This window comes from Schistosoma haematobium, chromosome 5 (genome assembly GCF_000699445.3).
Source record: "Schistosoma haematobium chromosome 5, whole genome shotgun sequence".
Lineage (NCBI taxonomy): Eukaryota > Metazoa > Platyhelminthes > Trematoda > Strigeidida > Schistosomatidae > Schistosoma > Schistosoma haematobium.
In genome coordinates, this window is record NC_067200.1 from 3,588,907 (window position 1) to 3,603,662 (window position 14,756).

The 14,756-nt window shown below is 33.5% G+C and overlaps 1 protein-coding gene across 2 annotated transcripts in view; it reads left to right on the plus strand.

Annotated features, from left to right (window-relative positions):
• Positions 1-14,756, plus strand: part of UNC16_1 (JNK-interacting protein) — a 59,124-nt gene that overhangs the window by 26,164 nt on the left and 18,204 nt on the right. Inside the window, exons 8-12 of one of the 2 annotated variants that reach the window (XM_051217321.1) lie at positions 1,709-1,868; positions 4,979-5,223; positions 11,772-11,855; positions 12,651-12,885; positions 13,877-13,933. In XM_051217321.1, coding sequence (XP_051064706.1) covers positions 1,709-1,868; positions 4,979-5,223; positions 11,772-11,855; positions 12,651-12,885; positions 13,877-13,933 — 781 coding nt within the window. Of the gene's footprint in view, positions 1-1,708; positions 1,869-4,978; positions 5,224-8,536; positions 9,823-11,771; positions 11,856-12,650; positions 12,886-13,876; positions 13,934-14,756 lie in introns of those variants that run through there. The other variant, XM_051217322.1, reaches the window with a different exon arrangement.

Genomic DNA, 14,756 nt, shown 5'->3' on the forward strand with positions numbered 1-14,756 from the left:
TCGATGACCGATGCTTACTTCTTTTTATATGTAAAAGGCGCTCTAATAATATCTATTTATATACTCGCCTCTTTAGTCTGTTCAAACTAAATGAATTCTGTTTATTCTACGCTCACACTACTCAACATAAAAATGTGTTGAGTTGACCTATTGTCAGAAAATTGTGTTTGGCGGTTGTCCCATTTATATTACCGTTATACACACTTCCTATACTGTAGCTCAATCAACTAATTGAATAGGAAAACGAAAGGAGAACATGAAGCTGTATTGGCTAACCAAATCGAAATATGCGCATAATCTCATTACTTAATATGACCATGCGTTCTCGGTAAATTTAAACGAGCTTATCAAACAATATCGTATATTTATCTCCCTTGGAAAACTAAATTGAACGTTGACCAGTTGAGTGTGCAACCGTCAACATATTTCACTTGTCATTTGTTCTCGATGTGATATGTCTGATTGTCTCAAGCCATCACAATGATGCACATTATTTTAGGAATGAATGACTTGCAGTGGATTAGTAGTGTAATGCGTTCTCTGAGATTGTTCTGTTTTGTCAATTACATCACGACTTTACTGTATTTATTTATTTAAACACAAACATTAGTACGAGAAGGCACCGAATATGAACGCGCCTAACTTCATCATTCAATTTTTGCGAGGGTTGGAATACTGCCCGGGCGCCCAAACTGAAGCAAGTGGTTTTCTTAGGGAGACATTTTCCGAGCCTTTGACCTAAAGGTTTAATGCACAAGGTAGTGAAGCGACGTTAGGAGATGCAGTCCCATGGTACCGGATGACTAACAATAGGTTCATACATTATTTGTCCCCTCAGGAAAATACCAGACGCTTTAATAATCTCAGTCATCGAACCAATGACTTGGTTTTCATTAGTTACCTGATTAAAACCAATCTGACTTGTTTAAAAGTCAATGTTTCCATGGGCTGATATCGATTCCTACTTTGGGAGTTTGTACATCTCTTTCAACCTTCTCCTATATCAATGATCCCGCTGTGTATCGATGTAGGCAGTGGTTGGGTATACACTTAATACACTCAATTCAGTAGTTAGTAAATATTCACTAAACTCATAATCTAGTATAAAACTACCTTACGCTTAACTTTAGGATTATTTGTTTAACTTTTCCATCAAACACCATCAATGCTTTTTACAACAATACATAGTTAATTATTAATTCCCTACATCACTAGGTTAGACATTAACACCATTGGATGCCGGCTCAGCGGTCTAAAGGTTAAGCGTTCGCGCGCGAGACTGAAGGTCCTGGGTTCGAATCCTACGAGCAGGATCGTCGATGGGCACTGCTGAAAAGTCCCACAATAGGACGAAACGGCCGTTCAGTGCTTCAAGGTTTTCAATGGTGATCTAACATCAATCGGTTCTTGATCTTAATAAAAAAAAACGTAATAATCTCCACAATCCTATACTGATCTCAATTCTTCACATCACTTATTCTCTATTTTCAAAATTAATATCAATCAATATGTGTGATAATGAAATCTAGATAATTAAATTCTATTTTATAATAATTATTTGATTAATTCAATTATTTCTGTATTTTATTGTTCAATATTGATTAATAATAATAATAATAATAATAATAATAATAATAATAATGGTAATAATAATGATTAATTAATCACTATAGTAATAATTATTTATTCAATATTGAATTATTATTAGTGAGAATATATCATTACGTGAATCAGTAGATATGTTAACTGATTCACGTATTCGTTTACAAAGTGAATTAACTAATACTGATCAATTATTAAATGATGCACGTTCAGAATTAAGTCAATTAACTGAAAAATTATCATTATATCAAGATAAAACAAATGTAGTAAGTTCTTTTATTTTGTTTAGTATGTAATATCGTTTGATATGTTAAGCTCATATTACTTTATTTTAGCTTCTGGATTAGGAAAATTTATCGTACTTACTTACTTACTTACGCCTGCTACTCCCAATGGAGCATAGGCCGCTGACCAGCATTCTCCAACCCACTCTATCCTGGGCCTTCTTTTCTAGTTCCTTCCAATTCTTGTTCATTTTTCTCATGTCTATCTCCATTTCTCGGCGTAATGTGTTCTTTGGTCTTCCTCTTTTCCTTTGACCTTCAGGATTCCATGTGGGGGCTTGTCTTGTGACGCAGTTGGGTGCTTTCCTCAATGTACATCCTATCCACTTCCAGCGCTTCTTCCTGATTTCTTCCTCCGCTGGGATCTGGTTTGTTCTCTCCCACAGTACGTTGTTGCTAATAGTGTCCGGCCAACGGATCTGAAGTATTTTGCGTAGACAATTGTTAATAAACACCTGTATTTTCTGGATGATGGCTTTTGTAGTTCTCCAGGTTTCTGCCCCATACAGTAGAACTGTCTTGACATTTGTATCGAAAATCCTGACCTTGGTGTTGATTGACAGTTGCTTTGAGTTCTAGATGTTCCTCAGTTGTAAATATGCTGCTCTTGCTTTGCCGATCCGCGCCTTCACATATGCATCAGATCCACCCTGTTCATCAATGATGCTGCCCAAATACGTAAAGGTTTTTACATCTATAATTTATGGACAACCTTTGAATGATGTTAGATTGAACTTGAGAGTGTCCATCTAATAACTAAGATCAAATGAGAATTATAAATTAGTGTAAGGAATTTGAATGATGATTTACAGTTGATGGTTAGGGTTTGAAATTAGATTTAGGGTTTTCATCATGAACTGATATCAGCCATAATGTCAAGACTCTATTTAGTTAAATGGATGAATGAATCCGAAACCTGTTTGGTTTATACCTGATTGATTCGTCCATAAATTATAGTCTCACCTATGAAAGCTTATTTATTATTTATTTATTTGAACACATAAATATTATTACAAAGGAGCACTGAATACAAGTCACTTGATTTGTGTGTGGGCTATGATACTGTTCGGGTGCCTAAACCGAAGCAGATGGTTTTCTTAGGGAGTCACACCCGGAGCCTTAGACTTAAATATCTGATCCACAAGGCAGTAGAGTAACGTCAGGAGGTGCGATCCCATGGCATCCGGTGTCCAACGATTGGTTCATATATTGTTTGTTCCTTTAGGATCCTGGAGCCCATTTGCACCAGTGCTTTGGAATAAGGGTTTTCCAACTTCCCTAGATGAACTCTCCGTGTCTCCCGGCCTGATCAAAGCGCTGGACATTCGCTTTTCGTCCTCTCAATTTTGTAAACAACACCCACGCCACAAGAAGGCAGTGAGTAGGAGTTCCCTAGCAGTGGCTGTATACGTGTGACCATATGAGAGCATTTAGAGATGAAGAGCGGACTCTCCCCACCTTCGGCCGTATAAGAGCATTTGGGGGCCTGAATGAAAACTAGTGATACTTAATATCTGGTCGCCTAAACCAAAGTAGTTGAGGTAAGGTTTTAAATTAGGATTTAGTGGCTGAAAGGTGAATGCCACTACATTAAAGATCAAACAAAGTAAGCGTATTTCATACTACTTTTAATCACTCTATTGGATTAGGGAAGTGGATGTTTGAATCCTGTATTTCATCGACTGCAGTTCGAATAACTGGTTGTTAGTATCTCATATATGTAATTCGGACGTTAGTTTTAAAGTTCTATCTACCTACCACAAGTTAAGAAGATTAAAAATAAAATATTGATGTTGAGCTTTTTTTCCTGCTAATCATTGTTTTTATAGAACAGATAGATTTGTGGCTACCAGTGTAATTGAAGACGCACATTTCTCTCTATTTGATACTCTTCAGTGAGATATGTCTGTGTCCCATTATGCAGATCAACACTAGGATACAGGTATATCCTTATATGGAGTCCTGAATAGAATGAAACGCGTTTCATGGATGTCACTGCTAGCCATAAATTAATCTATTTAGTGTAAAATTTGTGTCTAATTGGTTATATCGAGACAATCAGCTCATAATGTATATGTTCTATCAAATATTGATCAAAATTTAGTCAAGATTATCAAAAATAGAATAATTTAAATCTTTTCTAATCATCAAATAAATGAATGTTTTTTTCTTATTTCGCTGTTTTCACCCTTGTCAAAAATAATCACCGGGATCATTCTTCTGTTCTTTTACTGCGTCGAACAACATTTAACTTTTTGGGCTAATAAATCTAATTTTTGACCTGATTTCATGTTCATCATAAAATTACCTTGAAACAGTTGTCAACTCATTTGGAATTATTCATATAATATTGTTCCAATAGATTTACAATAGATAATGGTCATTTTTAGGAATAGGCTTGGACTAGAGAACAGTTAAATGAGAAAGATTTACCTGTCAAGATATATCTATTTGCTTAAAAGAAATTGAATTCCTCCTTATATTATTGGTAAAGTAATGTGTATTTGATTTGCAATGCCAAGTGTAGGTAAATTTGTTTGGGGATGCTATGTCCCTAGAAAGCACTTGGTAGACTCATTTTTGTAGGTTAATTATATTTATTCGTATCTCACATTTCTGCTCCAAAAGTTCCCATTTTTATCACCTGGAAAGACCTTAAATGTCATTGGTTCGTTTTCTTTTTTAGTGTGCTATTTTGTGACGTTTTTGTGTTGTATATATACGCATGAGATCTGTGCTTGTTCATTTGCTCTTCCGGGTTGCTTGTGGAATATATATATATATATATATATATATATATATATATATATATATATATATATATATATCTTTTCCCGTCTAAATCTGGTCTTCTCCCTCTAGTTAACAGAGCTGAGGCTCAGAGGAATAGCTTAGCTTGTTATGTTGTTGCGTTGCTGACTTCCGTTCCGTTCACTGGTCCTAGGTGATATTTTAATCCCTTGAACATAACAACATTAATCGAGATGAGTTTAAAAGAAAACTGGAAATGGCACAGATTTATTGTTCGTGTGAATTGTTTTACTTTCTGTAATCGAATAGAAAAATAAAACTAACTTTTTGATTTATCATAGGAATCAACTAATTCCGCTCAAGTTAAACGTTTTACACGATCCGAAATGGCACGTATTCTAGCTGAACGTAATCATTATAAAGAACGTTTATTAGAATTACAAGATGCTGTACGTTTTACAGAAACTTTACGTGTCAGTCAAAAAGGACATCGTGAACTATTCATGACTAAAACACCGACAATACAACAATATAAATTTGATTCAAATAGTCCAGTTAGTGGTCCATTACAAAGTCTGCAAAAGTTGTAAGTTCTTAATTAAAAAAATGATAAATTTCCTTTGTATTTCAACTTTCATAAATCAGTTACCGAAATATTCTATTTAAATGATATTGTTATTTTGAATTTATAACCTCCTACCGATGTAGTGTTGAATCTTGGATAAAATTATAGAAAGCATTGAACTTGACAGATATTTGTTTGATTGATATTCTTGTTCTTCAACAAATTTATCTTCATTTATCAAATGAATGTGAATAATCAACGGTCTAGAAACAGTCTTTCTATTTTTAATTGAGATCATGAACCGACCAATGTTAAACCACTATTGAAAACCCTATACTAATAATTATCATGTGCTCACTAGTGACTAGTTTCTAGAGGTAATTCTTAGAGTTCTAGTGAGAAGCTGTGACCAGTGGAGTTTATCCGTATCGGGTGTGAGACAGTTACTCATTGAAGACAATGAAAGATGGTCGCACAATATCGTGGATTGATTGAAGTTAGACAGTAACACCCTTGGATGCCAGCTCAGTGATATGGAGATTAAGCGTTCATGCGCGAGACCGAAGGTTCTGGGCTCGAGTCTCACACATAGGATCGTGGTTGCACACAGCTGAGGACTTCCATACTGGAACGAAATGACCGTTCAGTGCTTCCAGGTTTCCAATGGTGGTCTAACACTGACTGGTTCATGATCGCAATTAAGACTCAACAATTTCCACAACATCACAATTTCTATTTTTGTTTTTTTTTCTTTTGCATTAATTGAATGTCGATCTCAATTGTTATTGTGATGCCCATCGTAATTCTTCCTTTTTTTCGAATAGTTAGAAAACAATTGATGTTATATTCACTTGGTATTGTTTTACTTGAATCTTCACATTGATGTTTTAGGACTGAAATTGATCAGTCTCTTATTGGCATATGTTCATATTGTGCGTATGCCTCGATATTGCCTTAATTTACAAGCATTATAAGCAGGTACATCCAGCTGACGAGCCCCAAACAGGACGAAACGCGCGTCCTGGATTCCACTGCTAGCCACTATCCATAATTGATGCTATACTATCAAAAGGGGTGAAAAGGAATGATTGAATTGTATTCCTGTCAGTTATTTGATATATGTAAATATATGTTTTAAAGGAATTCGTCTAGCATTCAATCAGTTCGTGGTAATCGACACCGCATGGCATAAATATACCTTGGGTCAGGTTGTCATTACTGACACTAAAACAATGAGATACAATTGACAAGATCAATAGAAAAAGAGCTGAAATAATTATAGTTTCGGTAATAATAAGAAACACTAAACATTGAGAATATATTTCAAAAAGGTAGAATGTAAAGATATGAATTGAGTATAAATTAAATAACTAGTTAGGAAATTGGCTTGTGGGATTCTCATTATTATTATTATCTTTAAGTTTGACGAATTTTACTTTGGGTATCCATTTTAACTAATGTTATGTTAAGTGTCAAATCCAAGTATTTTACAACTTTCTGCGTTCCATTCTCTGATATATTCTAAGTAGTTTTGAAGTATATTTTGTTTATTCTCTGATGGAGATTTCATCGATTATCCATTCTTTGAAGTTTTAAAGTCTTGATAACTTGTAAAAATAACTGTATTTAGACAAATTTTAAGGAAGTTGAAGTAAAACTAAAGTATAGGAACAACATTAGGCGATTGTCTAATAATCTTGCTAAATCCAAATTATCTCTCTAATTCAAGATATGTTTCGGAATTAGTGTTAGTGAATAAGGTGAGGAGTTAGGGTTAGTATTTTGCTTACGAAGTGAGATCAGCTGCATTACAAGAACCCTGTAAAGCCCTTCGGATAAACAAGTTTCACTCCTAATTATTTGAGGATATGTTCTTGGAAAGTCAATAAATATTCATTTCACCAGTCTTTTGTGTTCTCACTTGCCGTTGTGGTAATTGAAGGAGTTTCCGTTTTAAAGTATAATCAGTTAGATATGAACTGTCTCAACTAAATGTGTAGCAATGAAAACGATTGTAATTCATTATATATTCATCTCTTTTTCATAGGAAAGTTTAATGTACTTTTAAAATACGTTAATGTTTTTTAGAAGACCGTTTGCTTTTTTAGATTTGTCACAAATGACTATATGTCATCCACATATCAATTATAAAGGTACTTATTATGTTCAACTGAGTTTGGAACCAAATTTCCAACAATATGTTCATGTTATATGTTGAAAGTTTAACTGAAGACTCTTAGTTATTACGCCTGTTATCCCTCGTAGAGTAACATAGGCTGCCCACCAACATTCTCCATCGAACTCTGTTCTGGACAATTCTTTCCAGTATTTATTCATTCTTTTGATGTCTGCTTTCACTTCTCATTGTAGTGTGTTCTTTAGTTTTCCTCTTTTCCACCTGTAGCTGTCGTTAGGCTAATGCCGATCCCAGGCCCGGGTAAAAAAGGGGGTACGTTGGGCATGAAGTCAGCAAACCCCCATTTCGTATAAAATAACCTTTCTAAAAAAGACTCTAACCAGAATAGCTGACGACTGAGTTGGACATAAATATTTTTATAAATAGTACATGGATAACATCATGGTCATTTTACAATAAAACTGACGTAGTATGTTTTCACTTAACCCAAACTTTAAACACTTCAAAAGCACAGTAGTTTTTCATATACGAAGAAGAGAATGAATATCAGTTTCTTGATTTAAATGTTTTTTAAATGGTTGAAATCATGAGTCAGTTGAAGCTAGACCACTATGGGAAACCTGGGAGCACTGGACGGCCGTTTCGTCCCATTACGGGACTTCTCAGCAGTGCGCACCCACGATCCCACCCCCCGCGGGATTCGAACCCAGGACCTATCAGTCTCGCACGTGAGCACTTAACCACTAGACCACTGAGGCGGTATCCAACGGTGTTAATGTCTAACTTCAGCTAATCCACGAAATTGGGCGACGCATCCACTATTGTCATCAGTGAGTTATTATCTCACAACAGACCCAATTGTACTCCCTTATTCACTTCTTATCACTAGAAATCCAGTAAATTATTCTTGGAGACAGTCACTAGTGAGCATATTTTGATTAATATCAGAAGCGGTTTTGTGGATATTTTAATAATTTCATTGGTTGAGATCATGTGTCAGTTGAAGCTAGACCATTATGGAAAACCTGGAAACACTGAAATTACTATAATGTCCACAAAACCCTTTCTGATATAAGTGTTCTTGTTCCTTTTTTTTCTGTCTTGAAGAAAAAAACAATAATTTTGCCATTCTTTCTATTTCTATTTGTTACATCTTTCATTTTCTCTTTAATATTTTTAAATTCTATTTTTATTTAGTTACAAAAGACTTCAAGAAAAACGTCTTCAATTGAAGACAACACCTATTTGGGATCTGTAACATCGCATTTATTGATTGATTGACTTTTTGAGATCATAATTTTTTTAATCTTCTGTACTTGTATTTAACTGGTTTATTATTATTATTATTTTCGTTTATTTTTGTAATACTGTTTTGTTATTTTTCTTTCGTTTTTGACTTCGTATTTTTAGTTTGATCTTTACCATAATCTTTGCACTAAAAAAATATTCTCATACATGCACATAATTGACTGAGATTTTGCTAACTAACTTATTCATCTAACCATAAATAATAAAGTAAGGGTATCATTATTATTAATATAATTAATCTGTTTAATTGGGAATTTCCTCTTTCGAATTATGCTTGCGTTTTTAAAGCATTATGTTATTCTTGAGCATCCTCAAATCTACAGTCTTCGTTATTGATAGTTTTATTTTTATACTACTTAATCATTTAGTGAGTAGTGTAAATTTGTTTTTCGAAAGTTCTTTTTTCGTTTTTATGTACTTAACGGGTGCATTTTTGTTACGCGGTTAATTCAGTGCTCACATTACACATTGAATATATACACTGTTGAACCAAGTGTATTTATTTTTGTTATGTATTGATGATTCAGGAGTTTTTTCCATTACTATTTTCATAGAAAAAGGGCTTGGCTATTCGGGAAAATGTTTTTTTAAATCAGACTACGTAGTTTTCTGATTTCTTTCTTTTGGATCGAAACAAACGTGATGGATCTGTTCCATTTTCAAGGTGTTCAGACTGTTGTTGATATGTGTACTACTTTCGTTTTGTATTGTCTTTTCTTTTGGTTCTACTGACCGAACCACAATGGTGTTGCTTTTTTTTACGATAGGTGTATTTTCAGATCGCTCTTGCTAATACTTACTGATAGTGACAACTTTTCTCCTTGTTTTGTTAGCGTTCACTCTTCGTTGTCGTGGTTGGCATCTACGTAATTGTTTTCTTGTCTTAATCGACAATGAATTTCATATTTTCTCCTTTTAGCAAGATAAATTGTTATCATTTCTGTAATTTTGACCAGTGATATTAATTTTTATCCTGAAATTTTTACTAAAGTGTATCAAAAATTTAATCGTTTATTATGTGATGATACTTAACATAATTGTGATAAATACAAAGGCTTATGTTATCAACTTGCATGCATATTAGTAATAATAATATCTTTTTCGACATTGATAGATTAGATAGGAATCAGGATGTTTGAACCTACGATTTGTGTGATACTGTCTTCTCAATCGATTTTTCTATATATATATATATATATATATATATATATATATATATATATATGAAAATGTCTAATAAAATTAGCGACCCGATCTATTAGATCGAAGACAATAAAAAAATACGGTTAAAAAGTACTAGGGAAAGGCAATCAGCAACCTCTGTTGAGAGAATGGTTATGCTTATATGTGTGTCCGGAAGTACTGAGGCGGTAGCCATGGGCCTAATTATATGCACGTAATGTGTAAGAGATCGTCTGGTGTAGCAAATATGTTTCTAAGGAAGTGGTGAACATCTACCCCCTAGGTGGGTGAATATACTTATATCTGTGCTATGGGATGCATGGGATAAAACCTGTGTGTTATCGGTGTGCATGTAACGTATATTTTCTCACAGGGTAGGTATACCTGTATATATACCAAGGAATATTGGGATGAAAGTCCGTGTGTTAACTAGTATGCATGTAGACTATACCTATCGAGGGTAAGTAAACACTTCAGAAATCCTGTACTTTCTCTCCTTACGACACCGAGATACACGCGATGGCCTGTGGGGACGAGGTTCCCCACAAAATCACATCCACATGGTGGATTCGTGAGCCGTAAAAATACGGAATCTATTCTAGAAGTGAATACACAAGCTTCCCAGAAAAGGCGTTACCAGCCTATCTGGCTGGAAAAACTGTTATCGCTTCTTGTTGTCATTATTGGTAATCTACAGGAATTTGATAATTGACAAGTTAAAAATGTTTCTACGACATTGTTAGATAAATGTGTAAAAGCAGACAGTGTTATGGATTGGAATAGGTAAACATTAAACTGTATATCATCTTTTCATGGCGAACCATATTTCGAAATTTTGTTTTTTGTAACTATATCTTGGTTTTTCTTGGGTAAATATTTAGTAATTGGTTTGTACAAATTTTTCTCACAAGATTTGTTGAGATAATGGATGATTTTCTGCTATTTTCATGTTGCCTACGATAATTAGAAAAAAATTATTGGGGATTTCTTGGTATAAAAAAATAACTATCTATGTCGATAAGCGTTGAAATCCCAATTTTTTATTGATTTGCATACACTAGCTTTACGAAGACGCATTCACTTGATTCCTTTGGTTAATATTTTCGATTGACGTGTTAATACAACATAAATTACGGAAGGAATAACAATAAGTTTTATTTTAGAATGGGGATAATCTCAAGTAATACAAACTAATTTTTCTTAAGGTGAACCTTTGATGGGGTCGGTAGTCAATAAACCATTTTACACTATTGCAGTCTTTTACATCTCAACAGATTTTGTATTTGCTTTTGTTTGTGTCTGATACTCAATAGTTTTACACTAACATATCTATAATATTAATACCTGACGGATGTTTTTATCAGACAAATCTTGTTAAAAGTTAACCTCAGTTGTATTCGACCTAATAACGTAATGAAACAATTAGGAACTCTTTACATGACAATTTGTTAAAATTTCTTGTTTTGAAGTTTGAGTCTGTAATAATTCATAGTTTTATGATTATATTCTTTATGGATTGGCTGTGGAATCGTGTACTTTGTACTTTCCAATTCAGTTAACTTACTAATGGTGAGTACTTAAATAAAATTTTAATCAGTTGAATGTTATCACTAGTTGTGTGTGTGTGTGTATGCGTGTACACAACTGGCAGTCAATTAACTCACAAATAACTGTTGATATTATTTCACTTTCGAAATTTTATATGGCTATACAGTTAAAAAAGAGTAAATGAATGGGGATTTATAAGTATTTATGATGAAATAAACTTTTATTTTTAAAAACCTAACATTTACTTGAATATATATTTTATATTTTTAGGCACCTCTTTCTTGCTACTTATATTCTTTTGAGTAGTGTAATACTTTCATTAGAAGTTTGAAGGCGATGTTTTGTTTATGGTGTGTAACTAGTATACATTTTCGCACTACTTTTTTTTAAAAAGCTTCTCATCATTTACTTCTGGTCAACGTTCTGAAAATTCAAATGAATTAATTCACAATGTTGGAAATGAGCTGTCAATTCATGGGTAATTTCATTTTGTTATGTGTTTAATTTAATCTGTGAGGTTTGTGAAGTTACAGGTTGAAACCTATTTGATTTTGATATTTGGAAGCAGACATCAAGAGAATGGAGATAGATCGGATTGTGAATCGGAATTGGGAATAAATTGAGTACTGTTCCAGTTAACTCGTCTTTCCTTTTTTGTACGCTTGTCAGTCAATCAGGTGATAGAATAGTTTCCTTCTCTCTACCCCAAGCAGTTAGTCGCAATTCGAAACCACTCATACTAGCTTCAAGGTTAAATAAATCAGCTTTATCGCGTCAAGGTTTTAATCTGGATTAAGACAAGTTATCCTCTGCATATTAGTGGGTGGACAGATCAAGGACGTAAAAATAATGACTTAAACAACACTTTATAGTTAATAATAATATCTATGAATATTAGGTGGGAATCACTAAAAAACGATGGTTAGCAAAAAGATATTCGCAAACTAAATCTTATTTACTATGTCAACGGGGTCTTGGATTCATCAGTTAACGCGTTGTGTTTGTGTACACGTCTGACGAGACTCATACGTAAACAAAACAGTTGTCTAATGCTCCCCGGTTTTTCATGATACCACAACTGAAACCAGTCTGTGACGAATATAGACTATATATTTTTAATTTAATCAATAAAACACACTTTCGGAAAATTGTGTAATTTACTTAGATAACATAGCATAAATACTATTGTTTTATTATTTTTAAACAGTTAATTACCAAGTACTTATATGTTTGTTTCTCTTCGATTTCTTGAAATGATGTAATAAAAACACAGCACAGATAATTCCCTATCATGGATTACATTGTCAACAACATGTGCTAATTCCCCAATTTATGGGTGGGCAACTGGAAAACAATCGGACCGTAAATTCAGTTGTAATAATAATAACAATAATAATGGTGGTGTTATTCAAAGTAACAATGATTTTGTTGATGATAATGCACATTCTAATGTACCAGTCCCCATTCAATGTAGAACAATTGGTGGTTTGCATAAAAAAAACTTAGAGGTAAGTTCAATTGTTTAACAGCCATTGTGTCACGGACTTTTGTTTTTGAATAACAACTGAATGATGGCATTTCAAATGTGTTAACATGATAGCAACATAGAAAAGTGTATATTATCGGGGATTAGTTATTTCTGCTTGTCTTTTGATATGTGTATATTATATATAATCAATGTCCCTAAGCATATATTGTAAACAACATTAGATATGGCAAAAATCTAAATGAATATACCCAAGTTACAACATTTCACATCATTATTTTGGAAAAATGGAAATAATCAATTAACCATCATTAGGAAATACCAGTATTGGTTGATATGAAAAACACTTTTAGAGAAATGAAGCAATAAATTCAAAAAAACTAATAATATATGAAACTGTGCTTAGTGTCTGATATTTAAGAGGGAATAGAAGTGATTATAATTAAATTATAAACTATTTATTTCCGCTTCCTGGGTATCTGAATATGTAGATCATGATTCACTATAATCATCTTTTCCCACGAGTATCACTGATATTGTTGCTACATCTACATCTACAACTTGATCATATGTTCGGATAATTTCATTTTACTATGTTTACATGGTACGGTTACTTGAACCGGTGCATATATGTGTACCAGATTCGATGTTGTTTATCGTCGACTGAGCTAATCAAAACAGTTTTCTGCTTATATTAAACAACAAGGCAATGCAAGATGATTAGTGGATGTGTGCTCGTTTTCAATCCTCTCTCGTCCCTCGCTGTTTTTTTTGTTTCACGAGCTCCAGTTAGATGGTATCAAATGTTTATTGAATTCGAAATCTTAAACACTCTATCTACAAGTCAAACTAACTTCTTTTATGGTTATCACAAAAAAAACCATCAGCATAAATCTTGTACAGGCAACTACTCGTTTGTTTACTTTTTCAGTGGCGAATACAATTTTACATTGAACATTGAATATTCCTAACACCGTTTTTTGAATTTTTTTTCTAAATTATTATTTACACAGATATGTACAGCACTCACTGTTCCAACCACATCCTTGGATTGTAATTCCAAATCTAAAGTAAGTTATTACCTCACCCACTACTTACTACTAACGTATCACAAGTACTACTACTACTACTACTCGCCTTGAAGCACTGGTGTGGATTTCTGTTTATGAGAGTTAACTACAAAACACTAATTTCAATAATATTGTTATAATTTGTAATATGCATTGAGTGAATGCCACACCTTCATTTCAATGGATCTTTCTTGTCCTTTTTTTGCTATTCAAATTTATTTCACTGGATTATACTTCTTGAATAAAATCTTCAAACCCTAGTGTTTCCGATTACTGCTTATACTCTTACTGCATCTACCACTATGGGATTTGAATCGACAACTGCATCTCTGTGCTAATGTGGTATGGCAACTTGAACTGATGTACGTACGTAGGTACAAAGTCCGACGTTGTTACTGACTAACTGACTGACTGACTGAGATTCTATCACTAAACTTGATGAAGCTATTATAGAGATTAATACAGTGTTCACAAGAAGGAGATTTCAAACTGATGGAGTATAACTAAGACAACATGCCTACTATTCATTGATTAGATGAAGGGAAATTTCAATTAGAGAATTTTGTAATTGATTATCTACAAACCTTGAACTACCTAGAGATCCCATGAATAATATTGTGGAAGTTGGCTCTTTGTTATTAGCCACTCAGAACACAGGTGACACAAAATAGTAATGTATAGAAAAAACAATATCGTAGCAACAAATCAACTAGATTTGTGTTAGCGACTTCAAGATCATAAATAATGAAAATTACAACGCTAACTGCAGACCATCTTACGGCCAATATGAGCGACCATGCAATAATTCATTGTTTATAAAGGT